At 33.2% G+C, this 22,955-nt stretch overlaps 1 protein-coding gene across 2 annotated transcripts; it reads right to left on the bottom strand.

Annotated features, from left to right (window-relative positions):
• Positions 1–6,999: 6,999 nt before the first annotated feature.
• On the bottom strand, positions 7,000–22,806 carry LOC134706363 (RING finger protein nhl-1-like). Of its 2 annotated transcripts, none has more exons than XM_063565245.1 (3): positions 22,698–22,806; positions 12,400–12,501; positions 7,000–11,646 (listed from the first exon to the last, which is right to left on the bottom strand). In XM_063565245.1, the coding sequence occupies exon 3, from the start codon at positions 11,635–11,637 to the stop codon at positions 9,001–9,003; it is 2,637 nt and encodes an 878-aa protein (XP_063421315.1). In that variant the 5' UTR covers positions 11,638–11,646; positions 12,400–12,501; positions 22,698–22,806; the 3' UTR covers positions 7,000–9,000. The 2 variants fall into 2 exon arrangements, with proteins under 2 accessions (XP_063421315.1, XP_063421314.1); XM_063565244.1 differs by lacking the exon at positions 22,698–22,806 and adding an exon at positions 13,819–14,150.
• Positions 22,807–22,955: the final 149 nt, after the last annotated feature.

The raw sequence follows: 22,955 nt of genomic DNA, 5'->3' as shown, positions 1-22,955 counted from the left end.
TATGGTTCTAAAAATAAACTGCAGAATATCAAAAGTAATATTAAATGAAAGCAGAAGAAGGACACATTTTAACATTAAAGTTAGTCAACTATCAAGCATAATTTCTAAAGGGATCCGGATTCGAACAGATGTCCAACTGTCAAAGACGAGTACAATAGTCCTGTTCAGGGTCCAAACGACAAGAAAATATCAAATGCGAACATATTTGGCATCATAAACATACATTTTTTAGGGGCCAGCTGAAGGACACATATGGGTGCGGGAATTCTCGCTACATTGAAGACACATTTGTGGCCTTCGGCTGTTGTCTACTCTATGGTCGGATGGTTGTCGCTTTGACGCATTCACTATTTCCTTTCTCAATTTTATTTATATATAATTTTAGTCTGGGTTTAGAAACTACGCAATTCAACATTGACATGTATACAACTCTCTCAAGGTTAAGCTTGCAGTCTCCGACTGATTAGTCACACCATCATCTTGATTTTTGCTACCATATGCAAGAGTACTGTCTTCATCATAATTATTACGATTGCATTTTGAAATACAACCAAACATGCCATAAACAATTATATGAATACAGACTGGACAAAGAATGGAGCCTGGCAGTACAAACTCCCTTCAAGTTGCAAACAGGTCCAAATTTTACACACTTCTAGCTGTTACTACCCAAGGTAACTTGTTATAAGTTCCAGTTCACATATCATTTTGTTTTAGTTTTAATAAAAGAAGATCAAATGGCAAGCATATTTCCATCTGTTCTATAATTCTGAGGAGTGTGTCTTGACAACTGTAGAAGACCGGAGAAGTAAAAAACTGCACCGACTGAACATAAATCGACCTCTCAAAGAAATTGGATATGACAGACAGAACACTTACCGGTCTGTAGTTTTCCGGACCAAGAGTCATGTTGATCTTTCAGTGCACTGGCACTAGCTTTTGAGCTTTTATAAATCATCTTAGAAATTAAGAGGATATTTGGTCCACACATGGGGCCTTTTTTATTCCACAAGTTTATTGGTCTGTTTAAAAAAACAAAAACAATTTGAGCTCCACGAAGATGTTAGTTTTGGACCTTTTGTTATATTACCAACACTAGGATGCTGCTCATTGATTTCGATAGAGTTTTATCAATATCTTTCGCAATATGTGTGAACAAATTTTATTTAAAAGCATTGAATACATATTTTGAATTGGTGAGTAAATTGACATATTCTCGTAAAACAGAGATGTATTTTTAAAAACGACTTCCTTTATTTGTAAGGAATGGTTTTAAAGTTGACCAATAATCTTCGCTTCTTTGGTCCACCAACACATCTCAAAATTTATTGAGATCGAACATGCTCCCATGAAATGAAGTCTTGCTAGCTGTCTTATACTAGTATCATAATTGTGAAACATTTTTTTTTTTTTTATAGAACTCAGAGGAGAATCCAATCGGAAAGTCCATAATCTCATGGCAAAATCAAACGACAAAACACATTAAAAACTAATGGACACGAACTGTCATATTCCTGACTAGGTACAGGCATTTTCAAATTATGTAGAAAATGGTGGATTAAACCTGGTTTAAGCGCTAAATCTCTCACTTTGATGACAGTCTCATCAAATTTGGCCTTTTTATTCCATAAGTTTATTAGTCTGTTTAAAAAAACAAAACAAAAAGTTCTTTTTGTACTGTTCATAAGTACATGTTTGTTATGTATTTCAAGTAACGTGATCTTTTTGTATAATTGGTTCAATTATCTTCGCAAGTAATATGCTGTATATCATCTTTTCCAGATCTTCAATGACCATTTCACCATTGACATTTTAGAAGCTTCTATAAAAAAAAAAACCATTTTAATACATTTATATGCATTCGAATATAATTCTAAGTAAAATAAAACCAACTATAATAAGTGGTGATAACTATATCCTTTTAAAAGAATAAATAAAAACTGTACCATTTTATGATTTTTACTATCTCATGAGAGCATTTTACGTTGTATGCAGTCATATACTAATTATAGATTATCGTTGATCAGCTCAACTCGATTGTTTTTCTCGCTTGAGCGGAGGTACTGCGAACGCGAGAAAAGCAATCGAGTTGAGATGACCAATGATAATCTATCGCTATTTTACCTATGACGACCTTGTCAATTTCATGTCAATTTCATTAGCAACGCCACGTGCCTCCTTAGTTTATAGCGATAATTTTCCATCTCAGGCGAGTAGCATGATATGAAAATTATCACAAAAAAAGATCAAAGGAAAAATACACAAAATAGCGATAATATACAGTATTGGTTTTATTTTGATGTGTGATTCTACAGAATTTCCATGTCTGAGGTGGCTGTAATGCATCAAATAGAGATACTTGACGGTATTATAGATATAAAATCGGTTTTCCCGAGGAATGATATCTAGTCGTCGACTTGCCTTGAAGCACACAGTTTCGAGATGTATTTTAATTAGATCGCACTTTGCGTGTGACGTAGTATTTTCTTAAAATTGAGTTATTACACTGACGTGAGAGTTAATTGTATCTTTAATATCGATCCGTAATCCTGATAAAATTTACCAATGACATTAGGCCATCATGAGTGATTGATTTGATGAAAAGCGTATACAGTTTTTGTGTAAGAGGCATTATTTGAGAACATTTTGAAATTAATTCATATTTATACAGTATTTTATATTAAAATGTTTGTCAGTCAGAACACTGCTGTAAATTCGAGGACATAGATGTATCATATTTTTCATTTAAATAGCTAAACAGAATCTATACGAACCAGCAGGGCAAGACTAAAAACAAAAACCTTAAAGGATGCAATGAAAGAAGAAAACCACAATAGTTATAACATATTCAACTTAAACAGAAAAAAGAAAGCATATAGAATGATAATAGTCAATTGCAGAAGCATAAAAGAAAAGAAGTTAAGCAGCAGTAAACCTCATCAAAGTTGAAATAATCTGTGGAACATGGTTCAATAAAGAAACTAACAGGACTAAATCCAGTGAAGTATTTCGCGATGATTACACCGCTTACACAGGAACGACAGGGGGGAGTCTTCTTACTAGTCCACAAAGACATCATACCAGTAAAATAAAATTACCATAGTCACAACAAAAATATGCACAGTTATTAAAGGCAAAATTAGAAACCGTAGTGATTCATTCTACATGCCACATAGAATGATGAAATGCGTAGATGTACTAGAAAGATCTAGACAAATAGCAACAAGTATAACATTCATAGCATACAAACTGTAGATTTTAACTGCCAAGATAATTGTAAGCTGGGAACAATGTCTGAACCACACAAATCGATTGAAAGGATATTCAAAGCGTCTGGGCCAATCTGATTTAAATTCAGATCTATCTTATATCGCGTGCTCGTTTATATAAAGGCATATGCGAATAATTAAATCAGAGATCTATATTTCAATCAGGTTGCATCTGGCCAAGACATTATACACAATAGAATACCTAGAGAATCACGTTGTCCAACAGAAAAAGCTATTTTCAAGGAGAGGCTAATGATACCAATGGATATCTCATAAGTTGAAAATAAACTGACAACGCCACGCCAAAAACGAAAAGAACCAAAAGAAAAAAAACATAGCACAAAACTAAACACTGAGCATGCCAAACCTTACTTAAGGCCGGGAATAATCTCCGGTGCTCCGGAAGGGTAAGCATTCTATATATTGCTTCACACGAGTCAACCATTGTGTTCAAACCTAATGATAGCCTTAAGGTCTTATTTGAGGAAAAGAGGACATGATTTCACAAAATTGGAAGTTTATCCGTCGTCATCTATGAAAGTTCAAACTGATATTCAACTACAGCCAACCAACTCGTGATGGCGTCCGTACAATTTTCATACTTTGTTTAAACTGGAAGACTGACTAAATGCAAACATCTCGTTTTGGTTTTTTTAAAAAGGAGACGATTTGCAATTGTAAACGCCTGTTTCATCGACGTCGGTATACCTTGTAAAACACACGGCATGTAGAGCAAGTAAAAAACACCGAGTATTAACATTACTCAAGCATGGATTGTGAAACAAATATACTTCCACAATGAACGGTACTTGGGCATTTAGTATTTTATGTTACACAAGTGACCTCTCAGACGCCTTCAATTCTCCAGAACGGACATTTGCCGATTTAACTGTGGGAGGATGCTACTTCGTTAGTTTCAATAACAAAAGCCCTAGATTTATGAGCTCAATGGTCACATGCAACAAGAAGTAAATAACAGATAAAGGCAACAGTAGTATACCGCTGTTCGAAATTCTTAAATCAATTGAGGAAAAAACTAAAACTAAGGGAAACGCATCAAATATAAGAGGAGATCAACGAAACAACACTTAAATGTTACACACACAGAAACGAACTATAATATAACGATGACCATTTTCCGGGGATGAACCTGGTTTTATGGCTAGCCAAACCTCCCGCTTTTATGGCAATGCTCAATATAACATTAAAATGAAAACATTACATGACAGGACTACAATACAAATAAATGGGAGAACAAACAGGACAGAGAACCACACAAATTATAGCTATCAAAAGGTACCAGGCTTATAATTTCATATGCCAGACCATACATAGGAGCGAAAGTATCAGAAGATATGAAGTAAACTATTTGCACATAACAAATGTAACAAACAATTCGGTCCAAGATGTTCTTGTATGGAACCTGAGGTCAGGCCCACAGTTATCCGAGTGAACTGCATACATTTCACTATAGTACAAACACTAATGGAGTTTACAGAAACAACAGTATGAGACAGCTGCAGCGTAGCAGATACCAACAAAATAAAAAGAAAAGCGGCAGACTCACAAGTCGCGATAATAAAACAATTGAAGATGGATGCATTACAAACGTGATAGCCAGACTAGAACTTCAAGAAGATGGCGTTTTTCTCTCCTAAGGACCTCTTGATCTAACTTGTTGTTTAGGACCCATGACATTTAATAGACGACCGTGCAATTGTCATAATAATATAAATGGATACTAATCCTCACATATCTATGGCTTTTTCTCCTAAGGATTTCTTTATAAATTGTTGCTTAGAACCATTGACATTTAATAGATGACCAATTGTCATTGTAATAAAAATGCAGTTCAACATACAAATATTGACTACCCACTCTCCTGCTTCGGTAAATTTAAGTGACCAAAAATAAGGAATATAGTACTTCTTCTCTCCACGTATAATACTAGTACAGAAAAAGGTCATCTGCTTAAAGTAATTCTGAGGAAATTTCAGAATTAGTTTCTATGACAAGGTTTTATTCCATTCTCAGTTATATTTCTTCATACAGTGTTTTATGTTATATCTGATTACCATTCAGATCTATATTAAATCGCGTGCTCGTACATATATAAATTTCAGAATAATTTTTATAAAAAGTTTTCTCCGTACAATGTTTTAGGATATCTGATTAAAATGCAGACCTATTATAAATTAACCCTCGTGTTCGTACATATAGTTTCATGAGTAGAACGAATTATGAGAGCTATGTTTTAATCAAATTGTGTTTTAAATATTGTTGACAAGGATTAAATTTGTAGTGAATTTTTGAGACTTTTGATTTGAACATATTGATTCCAGCAAGATATACATTCAGTGTATAAATAACTTATGTTTTCAACATTTCAACTATATATATTAAGCTTTATTTTCTTGTACGATTTCAAACTATTATATGCTCTGCATGATATAATGAAACATTAATGAGTCTATTATGATATATGACCATGGACTTTCCGCTTACGTTTACCAGTTCAACATAATTGAGTGCACCAATCGATGTGTCCTTTCGTTCCTCAAATGTTTGCTGCTTCCATTTGATCAGACAAGGATTTTATTTTTTCACTGTGCGCAGTGATGCCATACAGAGTTTTAGGATTTTGTATACCTATATAAGCTGTATTGCTTTTGGAAAAAAGAATATATGTGATATAATTCCTACAATATGTACTAGTAAATCGTAGACACCTGCTAATTCCTTAGTCTAGAGGAATATACCTTTTGGGGCTAAATTTGACTCAAGTCAGTAGCTACCATACCAACTTTGAGTCCTGCATTCCAGCTACCATGCATACTAACTTTGTGCCCTACATATCAGCTACCATGCATACTAACTTTGTGCCCTACATATCTGCTACCATACCAACTTTGTGCCCTACATATCAGCTACCATGCATACTAACTTTGTGCCCTACATATCTGCTTATCTGCTACCATACCAACTTTGTGCCCTACATATCAGCTACCATGCATACTAACTTTGTGCCCTACATATCTGCTACCATACCAACTTTGTGCTCTACATATCGCACTTATTAGACATGAAGGAATGTACACCCTTATGGTGCGTCTTTTCATCAACTGAATGCCATTTAAAATGCAAGAACTGCATAGGTTATAATTGAAGCTTGCAACGTAAGTCAGATTGCTCTTATTTTCGCAGCAGACACTTATCTTTACATGTTTTTCATAGAAAATAAAAGCCAAGAAATCAGATAACAGCCATAAGCCAGCAATGGGTCTTCAATGCAGCGAGAAAAATCCCACACCGGGAGATGGGGCTCAGCTGGCTCCTAAAAAATGTGTGTACTAGTTCAGTGACAATGAACTTCAAACTAAACTAACAAAGGTCAGCGGTTCCTTACTTGGGACATGCGCAGCAATCCGGCTGGGTTAACATGTTTTGAGAGATATCAACCCTCCCTTATAGCTATAGCCGATGTAGAATAAAGAGTAGTTGTCTCAATAATAATCCTATCCCATCACATTTGTTTTTATTTACAGTAGTGCAGCACTAGCAATTTATCTTTTGTTTCGTATTCATCCTTCCATTAGTTTACTTATTTACAAATATTGATGCCCCTAAAAGTGGCTGTGAATGCGGACTTGCAAGCAGATGTTATATCGTCTAATGACCATTGGCATTTTGTCCGATATCTCCTCTCACTTCAATCTGACAGACCACAGAATAACGATAACACATCATAATTTAATAACAAAAACAAAATAACACAAAAAAAAAAATACATCTGATTAGCATTTTAAGAATTGGCACAGAATAGACATAGTTTAATTTAATACTGTATAATGACTGGTCAAACATGTATGTCAATATGTCTCCACAATAACCGTTACAGATATATAGAGCAACAGAAAAGTGAAAAATCTTAATTAATGTTTTCTTGTTAGATAAATTTATTATATCAAAACCTATATCTAAGAAAGAAAATCGTAAGTGTTCTGCGTTACCAGTGGCTCGCCTACTTTTGCTGTTGTCTAAGTTTCATAAACAAGCTTCTCTCAAGGTTTAATTTTAATAACTTTCTCGAACTATCCCATAGGCGGATTTAGGGGGGGGGCCTGGTCCCCCTTTTTGAAAAAAAATGGTTGCTTATATAGGGAATCACTGAAACGTGACTGGCGCGGGCCCCCTCTTAGGTCAGTCAGAGTGCCCCCACTTATGAAAATTCTGGATCCGCCACTTTATCCTGAATTTTTAACAGAAGCTTGTTAATGATCATAAGATTGTATAGACATAGCATATCATAAACAGCTTTGCCATATTGTTGAGATCTAAAAAAGGTCCTAATGTCTTGACTTTTTCGACTTTCTACGCCTTGTATACGTCAGATGGTGAGCTCTATATCTTGATTAAATAAAGTGTCCACATGAAGAAAATATTCCAATTCAAAAATAATTAATTATTATAACATTGGTTGTTCTTTTTTTGAAAATACACAAACTGTGAACTAGTGTACTAAAATAAAGTTATCTACACTGATTTAGTGCTAAGGTTCTTCATTAAATAATTTCAATAAATGGTGAGCACGTTCAATAAAACTAATTCTACATTGCATATAAAAACCATATCAATACATAAACTTAAATCATAAAACATCTATTGTAAAACATTGCACCTCGAGCATTGCACAAGAGGAACGTGACTGCCTGGTGGCCAGGTATTCTTTCCAACCTTTAGCTAATATATCCCTAAGACTATAAATACAGAAGTATTGGCCATATTTCACATAATTTGTACAGCACATTGCTGACAATTCATTTATACCGCTTTTAAATATATTCAAAATCTTGTAGAACAGAAAAAAATCGCTTATAAAGGAATAAAAAACGGGGGGAAAAAACTGAAGCAAAAAACTGGCAGCAAAAAAGTATCAATATATTCCTAACATGAATTCTAGTCTACTTTTGCAAGCTTTGCGCGAAATAAACAAACTCAAAGACGGAGTAGGATCCGTTTAAAAAGCTTGTTTATATAGACCGTGGTTTGGTTAACACTCAGTGGCAAACGTACTATTACATTGCCTGGACGATATACGACGACACTGCTACTTTCAGTGTGGTAAAAACAAAAGTTCGAACGAAATTTATGTTCCGAATGCTAAGATTTGATTTATAGGCCTCTAAATTACTATATATGCATATCGTAGTGTTTGATATGGTACAATTTGATACAAATGATTTTCCCTTTGTTTTATAAATTTTACATAGACGAATCATAAATTAATAAATGAATAAATGAAAAAAGAAAACACAAATGTGAATGGCATGGATATTTCCATGTTCATAATTTACCATTCAAATTATTAGTATTGAAATGCATGTATGAATGTACGGGAAACAATATTGAAATATGTTTACAGCACTCGGAAAATAGCCTCTTAGGGTTATTACAGTTTAAGTTTAATGAATCTCGAAACTCTTCAACTATTATGTATGATCAATACATGTACAAATATCACAATGAATTTATAATAATTTTGTAAAAAAACCCAGATTCAATAAATGAATTTCAGATAGCACTAAATATGACAATTTTTTAAAATGATTATGCTTTCAAGACCAATTGGTCGTACAACTCATAGCTCATTGTCGTGTAACGAGCTGTTCACAATTTGTATGATGAGTCTTTTTTTTCTACTCAAAAACTATATATACATTAGCTGCATCCTTTAAAAAATTTGTATCCTATGGTTTTCCCGGTCGCTAACAACCACATTTCCGTTTGCTAAGATGGCGACACCTTCTAACCCTTTGAATTGACCATTTCCACTCCCATAAGTCCCAAACATACAATAGAATCGTCCGTCGCCATGGAACACTTGAATACGATTATTGCCACTATCCGCCACCACAACAAAGCCTTGGTCATCAATAGCAATTCCCTTAGGGAACTTGACTTGTCCTTGCATAGTTCCTGGCGATCCAAAGCTAAACAGGAAGTCACCATACATACTAAAGATTTGTATCCGGTGATTACTACTATCGCTTACATAGATGCGATTGTCGGGGCTTATCGCTAGATAGTGAGGGTTTTCCATTTGACCAAACCTATGCCCAAGTCCTCCTAACTTACGAACAAAACTACCATTCGCTTGGAATACTTGTACCCTGTGATTTTCTTTGTCACATATATAAATGAAACCCATTTTATCACATGCAACGCCCCAAGGATACAGGAGTTGACCATTGTCTACACCTTCCTCCCCGAACATATGCTGAAACGTTCCATTGTGATCAAATACTTGGATTCTATGGTTATAGCGATCAGATGTGATTATTTGTCCGAAAGTGTTCACAGCTACACCAGCTAAGCAATCGAACTCGCCGTCACTTTGACCGTATGATCCAAAAGTTTTAGTGAAGCGTCCTACTGAATCGAAAACGTGCACTCTGTGGTTGCTGCTGTCTGCAACAAGAATTGTATTATCACGACCCGAAACTGCAACACCACGTGGCCATGTGAACTGCATTTCATCACTACCTCTTGTTCCGAACCTTATAATAGCCCGACCTTTGTCCTGGTAGTTATTTATCGCCTCAGAAACCATTGTACTTTCATTTCCTTGAAAAGACACACGTTGCAAATTCATAATTGGGTCTTCTCCGGAATCCGAATCTCCAGAGCCATTTATATCAAATCTTACAGCAGGCCTTGATCTAAGTCTCGCTTCAGCCGAACTAACACGAGACAATTGATGTCCCGGCTCTTGACCTTCCTCTTCTTCAAAAGTCCGACTACGCGCATTAGCATAAACGAGTGCGGGTTCTTCTTCTTCAATTGAGTGTTGCATTGGCCTTTGGTAAAATCCAGATGCTCCATGTATATCCATTAATGTCGCACCTGTGGTTAAACTTCTTTGTCTTCTTGGCTGAGTGGCTGTTCGATGATAAACGGAAGGAGCACTGCCACTCAACAAACCTGCTATTCTGCTATCAGTCATGTGATGTCGCCTACGCTCTTGTAAACTTCGACGATGTGTTGTGCCACCATTTGGTGGAAGGGGTCTGAATTCTGGAGTCAGAGAGCGTCCGGGACTTGGTGTTTGAAAATCATCTCGACCTCCAGATCGTATCAAAGCGATTGCGCGATCTACTGCCTCCATTGAAGGCGCCCATGACGTCGAAATCGACGAAGGCGTTGAAGTCATAGCAGATGATATTGTCGAAGAAACTGGTATTGCTGGTGACGAAGTTACGATAGGTGTCGACTGTGATGCTGGTGCATCTTGGGGCGATTCTTCTCTTGACGGAGTTGCAGATTCTGGTGGAACATTGGAAATAACCACTTCGCCATAGTTTGTTATTGCATTTAGCAGTCTGTTTTCTTCGACAATGAACTGTAGATATCGCTCTCTGGGAACCTCGAAATTTCCATTCTCGTAGCCTCTTAAGGCTTCCATGTATTCTACACATTGTCTTCGTATATCGACTAAATCCCGAATAGGAATGTTTGCCTGAGACCGAGCTAGAGACGAATCCGTCGTATCACTAAAACTAGAAATACTCGCTATTTCAACTTCAAGATTTTCAACATGCATTGACAAAGATCTGGTCTCTCCTTGCAAAAACATTTCAACTTCACCATTAAGAAGACGTTGTCTGTTTCTAATTTCATTCATGTAACGTTCGGTTGCTTCTGAAATATCGGATTTGATAGCTTCCGTTCTCTGTCGAATTTGTGTAGACTTTCTCTCAATACTACTAATAGCGTTAGATATAGTAGGGAGACCGCGTCTTATCTGTCCCGTCAGACGGACAATATCTAGTTTAATTTGTTCCGTGTGAGAGTTTTGACATGAAACACAGACAATCATGTCACAGTGATCACATCGAGCCAAAAACGCTTCACGGCCACAAACTGCGCAACCACTTCGTGATGCCGCAGCTACTGCGGGTGTCTGCTCATCAACGACGGCATTTATATATGCACTTGCGGCATCTGCTGCCGCTTCCGCTGCGGTATTCGCCCTGTGATGTCCCTGATCTACATTTCCAATTGCTCCTCCCGTTTGTTCTTGGTGCCTGTTTTGGTTTCTTTGAGAGCGCAGATCAAGAAATCCTTGAATAGTAATGTTATTCGGAAATCCTCTTATTCCTTCGTACGGTACACGATGTTCTGCACGGCATTCTGGACATTTAATGTATCTCGTGATCGGATGGACAAGTCCTTCTAAGCATGGAGTAGAACAAAAAGTATGTTGACATGGTAATATTTTTGGATTGGTAAATCTATCAAGACATACTGCACATTTTAACAGTTGTTCTATTTGTCCAGCCGAGTATAAAAAATCATGTTCGTCATCCATGTTTAAAGTCTGAAACAAAAAGCAAAGTGTGTTATACGTAGGAATCTGTTACAAAGATGTCGTCTCTTCCTGCGGATTAATTTCTGACACTGAAAACACACAAACTGTATTCCATTAAAAAAAAGTCGGTTACTTCCAGTTTGAGATTATGTTTTTCAAGAAACTATTTCATAATTTAGCAAAATATACATGCAGTACATATACACAAAAATCTGAAAAAAATAATAGCAAATTTATGATATTTTATTTGTTTATCCGACTTCGTATTTTGACGAACGATAACAACACAATATATACCAAACAATTGTTAAGAAGAAAACGCATTCCAATGATAAATAGTTCAGTAACATACTTTTATAATAAATACATTCTGTAGTATAGACGAAGATTTGGCGTGTTACAAGACCAACTGTCATGTCAAATTCCCCTTTGCTAACCGAAATGCACGTGTAGGCGTCGAATGATATATATTTGACTTGTCTTGTATTAAAAATCTAGGTAAAACTATCAACCATGCATGTGCAGTTGATGTCTTATTTAAAACGAATATAGTGTGTTGGTAAAGCAATAGAGAGCTTATACTTTCCTACCAAATATTTTATGATGAAAAAGTATGACAACAATTATCTTATTTAGTTTAAACAATATTTATTAAAAAAAAAAGTGCATGAAATATAATAATACAATATAAATATAGGGATTCGGAAACAAGAAAGACTTATATAAATCCGTCTCCCTTATCTTATTTCAAATATATCTCACATTTTAGTGATGTTCCTCATATGTTAAGATGACGAACGGGTGACCACGGAGTTGCATTGCTTTATTATAGATCCTGTTCATGTCTTTGCAGGTGGTTTGTTTCTGAAATGAAAAAGATCTGTAAGTCATAAAAATAACGCATAATTCAAACGAGTTTTACTAGTATTCCAAACAATTTATACCTTACTTAAAGCATTGGTTGTGCTCATTATTGAAGGCCGTATGGTGACCTGCAATTTGTTACATCGTTCTTTTTTGTCTTTATGGATAAAGCTATCTTAATGACAATTAATTCACATTTCCTTATTTTTTAATGATGTTGTAACAGCAAAATTTAAGGCTGCAGTACTGTAGGAACATCACATGAGCATGCAAACGAAAGTTCTGGTCAGAGAAAAAAATGAACGAACCCGTCGTAGTATGATATCAAATAAATTAAAATCGTCTTCATTATCATTCATATTTATTTTATGCTAAACTGTGACTGTTGTTGTTTTCTCTTTTTGTTTTACTTATGGTCGTAACATATGAAGTTATCTTTAGTCTAGATGTCATTTAATTAGCCAACGCAGTGACCTCTGATGACTGTCGACGGTCATATAGCTATATTTTCATTTGTTTAAAGTGTAGAAATCAAATCATTACAAAACAACTTTTAAACAAACCAAAGAATAAAAAAAATATGTGATTCAACCTCTTGTATGTCAACCAAGCAACTAACTGGGTTACTTTCATACGTTCTACAAATTATGGTTTAGTGTGGACATGGTTTCGAGTGTTTCGTTGGCGTTCTACTGTCCATGCAGACGCAATGGAATTGACCTTTTGGTATTTTTTAAACAGATCAAATATTTCATTGATGCAAAATTATTACGCAATCATTAATGATTACTGCACGTGCTTATACGTCATAGCAAGATGTCTGTAACTGTAGTCTATGGTAACAGAGGGATATACGTCTTTGTTGTGAAAATGTCAATTATAATCAATCCAATTAGTGAAATTTATAATAAAGGAATGACTCATGTATGCTTTCTTCTGGCTGTAAAAAAATACTGCCAAATATTTGTGGGCTTTGCATCAATATAGAAAGAGCACACAGAAACCAAAACGCAATTAGCAAACTTCCTTCTTAAGAATTGTAATAATTTCTGAATTCAAACAAACAATAAATATTAATAACAATTAACTCGCCTAGTTATAAATAAAATCAAAACTATCTTTTATAGTTTCACAATAATAAAAAGTTTCGTTTAAAAATATATTAGCAAGCAACATAGATATAAGGTTGAAATCTTGAAAGGATGTAAAATTGAAAAAAATAGGATAAATCATAATTTATCATTGTTTCTATCAGTGAATTAATACTAATTTGATGCAGGAAGAAAACATATTTATCTCATGCATTATCAAACATACCTGAACCTAGTTTTGTTAATGTATTGTCCTTTTTAACAATGCACACTTATCATCATTTGCATCTTTTAATAAAGCAAACACACAAATACAAAAATAGTTTTTGATAATGTTTCACACAATCTTCAGGTAACAAAGGAATTCCAATTCACTGATTTCAAAATATATTTTTTATCAAACTAATTCCATGCCAGCACACGTGTATCTTTGTGAAACTGACCAGGTCTTCAGACTTAATTAGCAGGTTTGTAATCAAACTAATTAGAAAACTACAACTGATATGTACAGAGATGAGGATAGAGACTATACTACTGTGTTAGTAAACAATTGAGATATATATAAACGCACATCATATGATCATACGCAGTTGCTTTTTTGGCATCACAGCTATACTTGGAGGCTCTACATGAAGTGGTAGTCACATGCAATGTTAAGGTTGATATACAAAACAACTAATTCACAAATAGACACTTAAATGTTACTAGAACTAAAATCAAACATATGTGCACCTAACGACAAACCAAACTCCCCAAAAATGTTTTCTTTTCTAAAATGCAGATGAAAAGAAACAGATGGAGTACCACTTTTAAAACACCAATGAATTACAACAAATGAGACAGCTGACAAAATAAAACAAACTGAATCATAACTTTCAATCAACTAACAGATCTCGGAAATAATTTTCAAGACAATGATTGATTTTAATATATAAATGTGAAATGGAGTAGAAGTGCTGAATCAAAGAAAAAAACCTTATCAAAGGCTTTTTAAAAGCAGTGTGACAGACCTATATCTTTATTCTCATAAACCAAAATCCATGGTACAGAGATATTATAAACATTAATAATATAACATAAAGTCAGAATTAATACAAATGTATGATCTACAACTGGGAAAATATGTCCAGCTACATGTAATATAAAAAACACATTATGCATGTATACAATATTATATAAAAAAATATTTAACAATATTTCCCCTCAGAGTCCAGCTGTTTATTTATCAGTTTAATAAATTCAACATACTGATGTTTCTAGTATTCATCAAATCATGAAATTTCAATATGTTTAATATGGTTTCAATTTTTTTTCTCTATCATGATTAAATTTCGAACAATTAAAAATATAGTGGAATTCATCCCCAATATCTCCTGAATTACAAAGTTTACAAGTTCGATTTTCTCTAGGTATATTTTTCCACCTTCAAGTTTCAATAGGAAGTTTATGACTGAGTATCCTGAATCTACAAAAAGTAATAATGTTTTTATCATCTAGGATCTTAAAACAATTTTCTCTTTCAGCATAATCTTTGAATAGACGATAATTAATAGCTTTTGGCGATTCTAATAAGATAGACTGCCAATTTTGTTTGAATTGGTCTACAACACAAACTTTAACCTTATGATATAACCATGTATAACTGTCAACGTATATTTGTTCCACCTAACAGAAGTTCCAATGGAAACTTTGTTATAAACATTGTCATAATATCTATTCCTGTTGGAACAAATATCCTATACCATTTATTCTGTTAGGAACATTTACTGTAATATTTTTTCCTGTGGAAATAATATTCCAGAATATATTTTCCTTTTAGAATTAATATTATGAAGGAACTTCTATTCCGTGACAATTACTAACAAAGTACTGTGTATTCCAAACATATGACAGTCCACAACTATCTAAAATAGATTTTATATTATTAAGCCATGGAATACTCATCCCATACTTTTTATATGCATACTTATTCAAAATAACAGGAAGTGTTTCTTGCTTTCCACACATAAGTTTCGACCAGTAATTTAAAATACGCAATTTGATATCAATTTCCAAAGGATATCTTCCAAGTTCTCCATAAATCATGAAATCTGGCGTTGACTTCTTTACATTTAACAAAATTTTACAGAATTTAAGGTGGACCCTTTCAATAACAGAAATGTTGCCGACTCCCCAAACTTCACTTCCATACAATAAAATAGGCTTAACAATTTTATCGAAAAGATCGAGTTGGCATTCTATAGATAAATTATGTTTTCGACCTTTGAGGATAACATCAAATTCAAATTCAAATATTTATTGCCATATAAACTTTAAACATTAAGTTTGTGACATATAAAATAATAAACAATATAACTATATTTCACATATATATATATACACAATCATCCATTTACAGTAACTATTCTATTGTCCCCTGTCCTTAGTTCTAATGACCTTTTGATGTAGGACCCCAATTTATTTACTTGTGATGGTGTTGATGGATTGAGTATAGAAATCAACTTTTCTTCATCAGATAAATCTTTAACAGAAAAATTAAAATACAAGTTGTTAAAAAAGTTATTTCTTAGTTCCATATTTAATTTACAATCTAATATAAAATGTTTTTCGTTTTCTAATGTTTTACATTTAAGGCATAATCTCTGCTCTCTATGAATATTTGTATGTCTGCCTTTTTCTATATTTAAATTATGGTCACTTATTCTTAGTTTTGTTATTAATTTTCTATATGTCGTACATAGCGTGTGTGGCTTTTTCTGTTTGTGCCTTTTTTGCCATAGAAAAACTTTCTGTTCTAGAAAAAATAACACCAAGGTACGTAAACTCATTTACAATTTCTAAAACAGTATTATTATATTTAAATTCTATATATGATAATGGTCTACCTTTTGAAAAAACTACAATTTTGCTTTTATTTACATTAACCCTCAATTTCCAAAGTTCACAATAGTTATACAAAGAGTCAAGCTGCTTTTGTAAGTCATTTTTTGACTCTGCCAAAAGAGCTGTGTCATCTGCATACAGAACCAGAAACAATCTTAAATAGTAGTCTAGCTCAATTTCTATATCATCGGATACTGTTTTTAACCCTTCTACATCTTGTTCTTTTAAAAAATGTTCAAGATCATTAATATACAGTGAAAATAATAAAGGTGAGAGGCTTTCGCCTTGCCGTACACCGACATTACACGGAAAATACTCTGAAAATACACTTCCATCAAAAATTCTTGATTTAATGTTTCTTTACATATTTACAATGGTATCATACATTTTTCCACTGATAAAATTCTCCAGAAGTTTTTGCCATAAACCAGATCGCCAAACTGTGTCAAAGACTTTTGCAAAGTCTATAAAAGCACAAAAAAGTTTTTTCTTTCGCATCTTAAATAGTTCAAAAAGAATATGTAGGACAAAAATACTATCTATGGTTGAATAACCTTTTCTAAATCCTGATTGATTTTCATTTAACAATAAGTAATTTTCCAAAAAAGTGGATAGTTGAATTCAGAACTGATGTAAAAAGCTTTCCCATGCAGCTCAGAATTGTGATAGGTCTATAATTTTCTGGGTATTTTGTATCACCTTTATTTTTATAAAATGGAATAATGTTACCAACTAACCATGCTTCTGGAATTTTACCGGAATCGAAAACAATATTAAAAAACTGAACATATATAGGCATAAAAATATGACATGTGCTTTTAATATATTCGTTAATAATTTTGTCATCTCCACAAGCCTTTCCATTTTTCAAATCTTTAATACAATTAAATATTTCATTTTCTGTTATGATACTATTAAGAGTTTCGTTGAACTGGTTTGGTACTTGCGAAACAGGGATATCGTCGACTGAATCCGAAGAATTCAAGTCTTTAAAGAAATCAAAGAGCAACTCTACCAGAATACTGAACTTAGCCATTAACTAGATGCAACAATGACGGTTCTGTTTCACAAATCAATGTCTCTTGGACAAACACCAACAGACTGTGAAATCTACACGACAGTTACACGCAACGAACCATCAAACGACAGGCTTGTATTACTAACCTACATCCTACCTACATCATCTGCAAGCACATTGAAATATCCATCATCTTCATGAAACATTTCGAAAGATATCAAGTACTAACATAATTCCAACATGGCTTAAGAAGTAAGAGATCGTGCAATACACGACTTACATTATCTAACATTTACAAAAAAACTATAAATTATAAACCGACATGATAGCTTTAGATTTTGCATAAGCATTTTTATACAACTTTTATATAAGGTTACTGTAGCCACCAAAATAAAACGTTAAGAAATTCCAATTAAAGATGCCCTTAACTAGTATAATTTACATATGGTTTCCAGTGGATAACAAGCACAAAGGATGTTCAACGGAAATCCCAGGAAAGCTCCTCAACAAACTTAAACGATCTTAAACCAATGCTGCCAACGCACTAGTAAAATCAAAAGTGCAGCCACGTGGATTCCTATATAAGAAAGAAAATATGGATTGAAAACAGAGTACATAATATAGAAGAGTTGATCGCTATGTTTTCAACAATTAAAAAAGATGAATCAAGTGTCGCTACTAGCATGATGAACTTGCTTTACTGGATAGCTCACCCATCATAGCAACCTAGAGACTAGAGAACGAGGGTAAATTGTCATAGCTTAAAACGGCAAGCCTAAATTCGTGTAAATTTCTTGTATTAAGTTTTATGATCATATTTTAAGGTCTGAAAACACACTTATATCCAAAGTTTTTCTGGCAACTGAAAAAAATAACCCCTGGACAAAGAAACTTTATTCTATTTTTAACAATCTAGGATTTTCAAACCTAGCTGGGGGAAAATTTTCTATTAAAAAATATCTACCAAGTATTAAACAACGATTGATTGACCAGTGCACACAGGATCAATCATTAAAAAATCATGATTCATCAAAATTTAAATTTTACCAACAATTTCATAATTCAAAGCAGCGTAGTTCTTATGTTGATGTTCTAAGTAATAAATTAGAAAGGTCATCTCTGTGTAAAATTAGATTGAGTGCACACAATCTTGCTATCGAAAAGGGGCGATATTTAGGACATAAGGTTTACCCACTGATGAACGAGTTTGTAATGTATGTAAATCAGGTGAGATAGAAGATGAAAATTACTTTTTACTGAAATTTGAAATTTTTTCCAACTATAGAATTAACATTAAAAATAAGATATTAAATATACTTCCTACATGTTGTAGTGAAAATCAGCTAAATATTATTAGTTGTATTATATAGTAATTCTTTAAAAGTCCTGAAAGTGACTAGTTCTTATGTATATAAATGTCTGGTGCATAGAAACGAGATTTTAGCTTCTTAATTATAACATATTTAACTTCTAGTAACTGTATGCAGTGTATTCATTGTTGTTGTTGTTATGCACTGAAATATGGGCCTTTGCCAATTATCGTAATTGTGTGTGTGCCAATAAAATATTTGTATTTGTATTTGTAATTCATTCTCTGAACTGCTTTCAATACTTGTATACTAGTATCAGTATCCCATTCAAATAATTAATTGATTCAAATTTCAATAGACCATGCCTTATTTTGAAATAATAAAAAATACATTTATTTCAAAATAGCAACAGTTTATTTTTGTACAATTACAATGCCGGCATATTGGATAAACTAACGAATACAAAATCTTTCCCACATAGCCTCAACATATGCTTATCAGTGTAAGGTTATCGACATTTAAACATTAAATAATACAAAGAACACTGAAATAAGAAAAGATAGGTCACTATGTTACTAGCTTGTTTCGCTATTTTTAGAAACTTTATCTCCGAAGTATTAAGTTAACAAAGCATGTCTTGTGCATTAATCTCGAAAAAGATGTAACGAGCTCAAACTTACTATCATTTAAAAGTAAAATCACAAAAATACAGAATTTGGAGGAAAATTCAAAACGGAAATTCCCTAATTAAATGGCAAAATTCAAAACGAAAATGCCCTAATCAAAAGCTCAAACACATCAAACGGATGGATAACAACTGTCATATTCCTGACTTGGAACAGGCATTTTCTTATGTAGAAAATGGTGGATTAAATCTGGTTCTATAGATAGCTTAACCTCTTGCTGCTATGAAAACCTCTCTGAAAATGTACAGATAAGTTTTCTTATTCCTCCCAATCAACCCAAGTGGCCATCGTTTATGAAAATACAAATACAATTTAAGGTAAAATGCAAAATCTTAATTAAAAGTCATAATATAAAAAATCTGACACATGAAAATATGATATGAATGTGATTGTTTTTATACTTTCAAGATCTTTCAATTGCCATAAAAAATTCATGACGACTTCTTGTGCAAATGTTGTAGAAGTTATTCAATCGTATATTTATCTTCATTTTGCCATACAATTGTTTTTGAAGCTATAATAATAATATTGATACATGTATTTTTTCTTTTAAACACAGTAAACAATTAGATAATACAATATAATTACCAGAAGACTTCTTATAGGATTTAATGTTCGGCTTAGTTGACATTAATAATTTGTTTGCCAAATTGGGGTGTTATTTTTGTTTTGCCAATCATCATGAAATTTATGAAAGAAACTGTATTGAGCAAATTTGTCATTTATTAATGACTGTAATATTTTTTCTGTCTATGAAGAAATAATACAAAAATGTGGTGCACACTGAATAACCAGTGTAGCTGCTTATTTTAATGGGTGCACCACATTTTGTTATAGTTATTGACCAAGCAAGTCGGTATATGGGATTTAATCTGCACAGCACAAGATGACACAATAACCCGAACGATGTAGGAGTTCGGGTTATTGGGTCATCTCGCGCTGTGCAGATTAAATGACATATACTGATTTGATTGGCCAATAACTATAACAAAATGTGGTGCACCCTTGATATGCGACATGTTGACTTATTTGAATATCTTGTCAAAATTTTGTAATGCACTTTTTTGTCTCCTTTTTAAAATATAATAATAATAGTATACAGTGTTCTCCTTAGATATTTCCCATTTTCCATACTGGTAAACTGTCATGATATCTCAGGAAAAAATATGTAGAGATGGTTCATTTTGTGTAAATTAAATGCCACAATATCTACATTGTATGGCAAAAAATAAGTAGATGTGGTTCATTGTTTTGGAGATTAAATTTCATGATTTCTAGGAAGAAGCAAGCAGATGTGGTTCATTTTTAGTAAAGATTAAATGTCATGATAGCTCAGACCATAAAATTTAGATGTGGATCATTTTTTGAAGAGATTAAATGTCATGTTGTCTATGGAAAAAAATAGTAGTTGTGGTTCATTTTTGTTGAGATAAAATGTTTTAAAAGATGCCTATGCCAAAATAAATAGATGTGGTTCATTTTTGTGGAGATTAAATACCGAGATATTTAGGCCAAAATAAGTAGATGTAGTCAATTTTTGTGGAGTTCAAATGTCATGATATCTAGGCCAAAATACAAATGTAAGTTGATTTTGTGCATTTGTTTAGAGATTTAATGTCAAGATATCTAGGCAAAAATAAAAATAGATGTGGTTCTTTTTTTAACAGATAAAAAAATGTCATGATATCTAGGCCAAAATAAGAAGGTGCAGTTTATTATTGTAGATATTAAATGTCAAGGTATCTAGGCCAAAATATGTAGATGTGGTTCATAACATTAATGAATGAATGAATGAATTTTATTTGCAAAAGCATATGAAACATGCTATGGCAATACATAATATATGCATAATGTGACAAAAGACTAGTAACAGAGAACAATACAATAATAACATACATAATGTAGCTAACCAATAATATCAGATCTAGCTTTTCATTTAAAGGTATGCAGTTTGCATAGTTGGAAAGTGTGTGGTACAGTAGACTTATCAAAATATGCCATCTAGTTGATTGTTTCATTAAGTTGCTGTGCCATTGTATAGTATCCCTTTATCTTCTTTCATTTTTAAATTGTCTTGTTGCCTTGTCACCACCTTATGGTGTTTATATATCTCAACTTGTACGATTGGCTTGTGTATGTAACAGTGTATTAGATTTTAGCGAGAAAAATTTATGTATCACTGAAAAATTATTACACCAGGGTTTTCGATATCACAAACCAGTCAAAACATTTAATAAATTTTATCAAAGGTACAAGGAAATAATTTGTAAATATAACTATACATGCAGACATCTTATACGTTCAGGTATTTCACATCAAATCTTTTATGGTAATATTCTTTACAAAGCACAAAAATGTCAGGATTCACCTCAACAGCTTACAAAACAGTTAAACAGACTTATTAAAAGGAGATATTGTTGTTAGGTCATTAAAGATTGCATATTTTGGCTTTAATATTGATTCACTTTTAGGGTCTTTGCATCTGAATTAAACACATTTATTTAAAAAGCAGTTGTTTGCATGACACAGGTTAGGTTCTTCTCATATATTTTATGATAGAATGATACTAAACCCGTAACAGGAGGGATTGTGCCTGATATTCATATGACGAAGACATAATCTTTCAATCAGTTTAATTGAGGTATGGAGCTGGCATGTCAGTTAACTGCTAGTAGTGTTTTTTATGTATTATTGTCATTTAATTTATTTTCTTTTGTTACATCTTCTGACATCTGACTCAGACTTCTCTTGAACTGAATTTCAATGTGCATAGTGTTATGCGTTTACTTATCTACATTGGCTAGAGGTATAGGGGAAGGGTTGAGATCTCATAAACATGTTTAACCCTGCCGCAATTTTGCACCTGTCCCAAGTCAGGAGCCTCTGGCCTTTGTTTAAAATAGTCTTGTATGATTTTCTATTTTAGTTTCTTGTGTATAATTCAGAGTATGACGTCCATTATCACTGTACTAGTATACATATTTTTTAAGGGGCCAGCTGAATGACGTCTACAGGTGCGGGAGTTTCTCGCTACATTAAAGACCCATTGGTGGCCTTTCGCTGTTGTCTGTTCTATGGTCAGGTTGTTGTTGCTTTGACACGTTTCCCATGTCCTTTCTCAATTTTATTTTATAGTAGATATACTTTCTGAAATATGGAGCTTAAACATCCATTTTCAACAAACACACACTTATGAAAACATATTTACCAGTATTTTACTTTTTGTAAATAACCTATTATCTTCCTCATTGTACTGTTAAATGTCCTGACATAGGCATGCCATATGGTTCCTGTTTGTTTACATTGGTTGCAGTCGGTACCGTAAATAAATTTTACGACTTTTGGAAGGATTCTTTGATAAAATAAATAAATAAAAATAATTAATATTTTTTTTTGCATGTTAAAGAAAGAATAACAAGTCATAATTTTCATGAAAAATATTAATTTTCCAGTGTTGCAAAAGGTG

The sequence above is a fragment of the Mytilus trossulus genome, chromosome 2, assembly GCF_036588685.1.
Source record: "Mytilus trossulus isolate FHL-02 chromosome 2, PNRI_Mtr1.1.1.hap1, whole genome shotgun sequence".
Taxonomy (NCBI): Eukaryota; Metazoa; Mollusca; class Bivalvia; order Mytilida; family Mytilidae; genus Mytilus; species Mytilus trossulus.
This window is presented reverse-complemented; position numbering and strand designations above follow the sequence as displayed.

Excerpts from the sequence above, each read along its gene's own strand:
- LOC134706363 (XM_063565245.1), bottom strand. The coding sequence starts at position 11,637 with ATGGATGACGAACATGATTTTTTATACTCGGCTGGACAAATAGAACAA.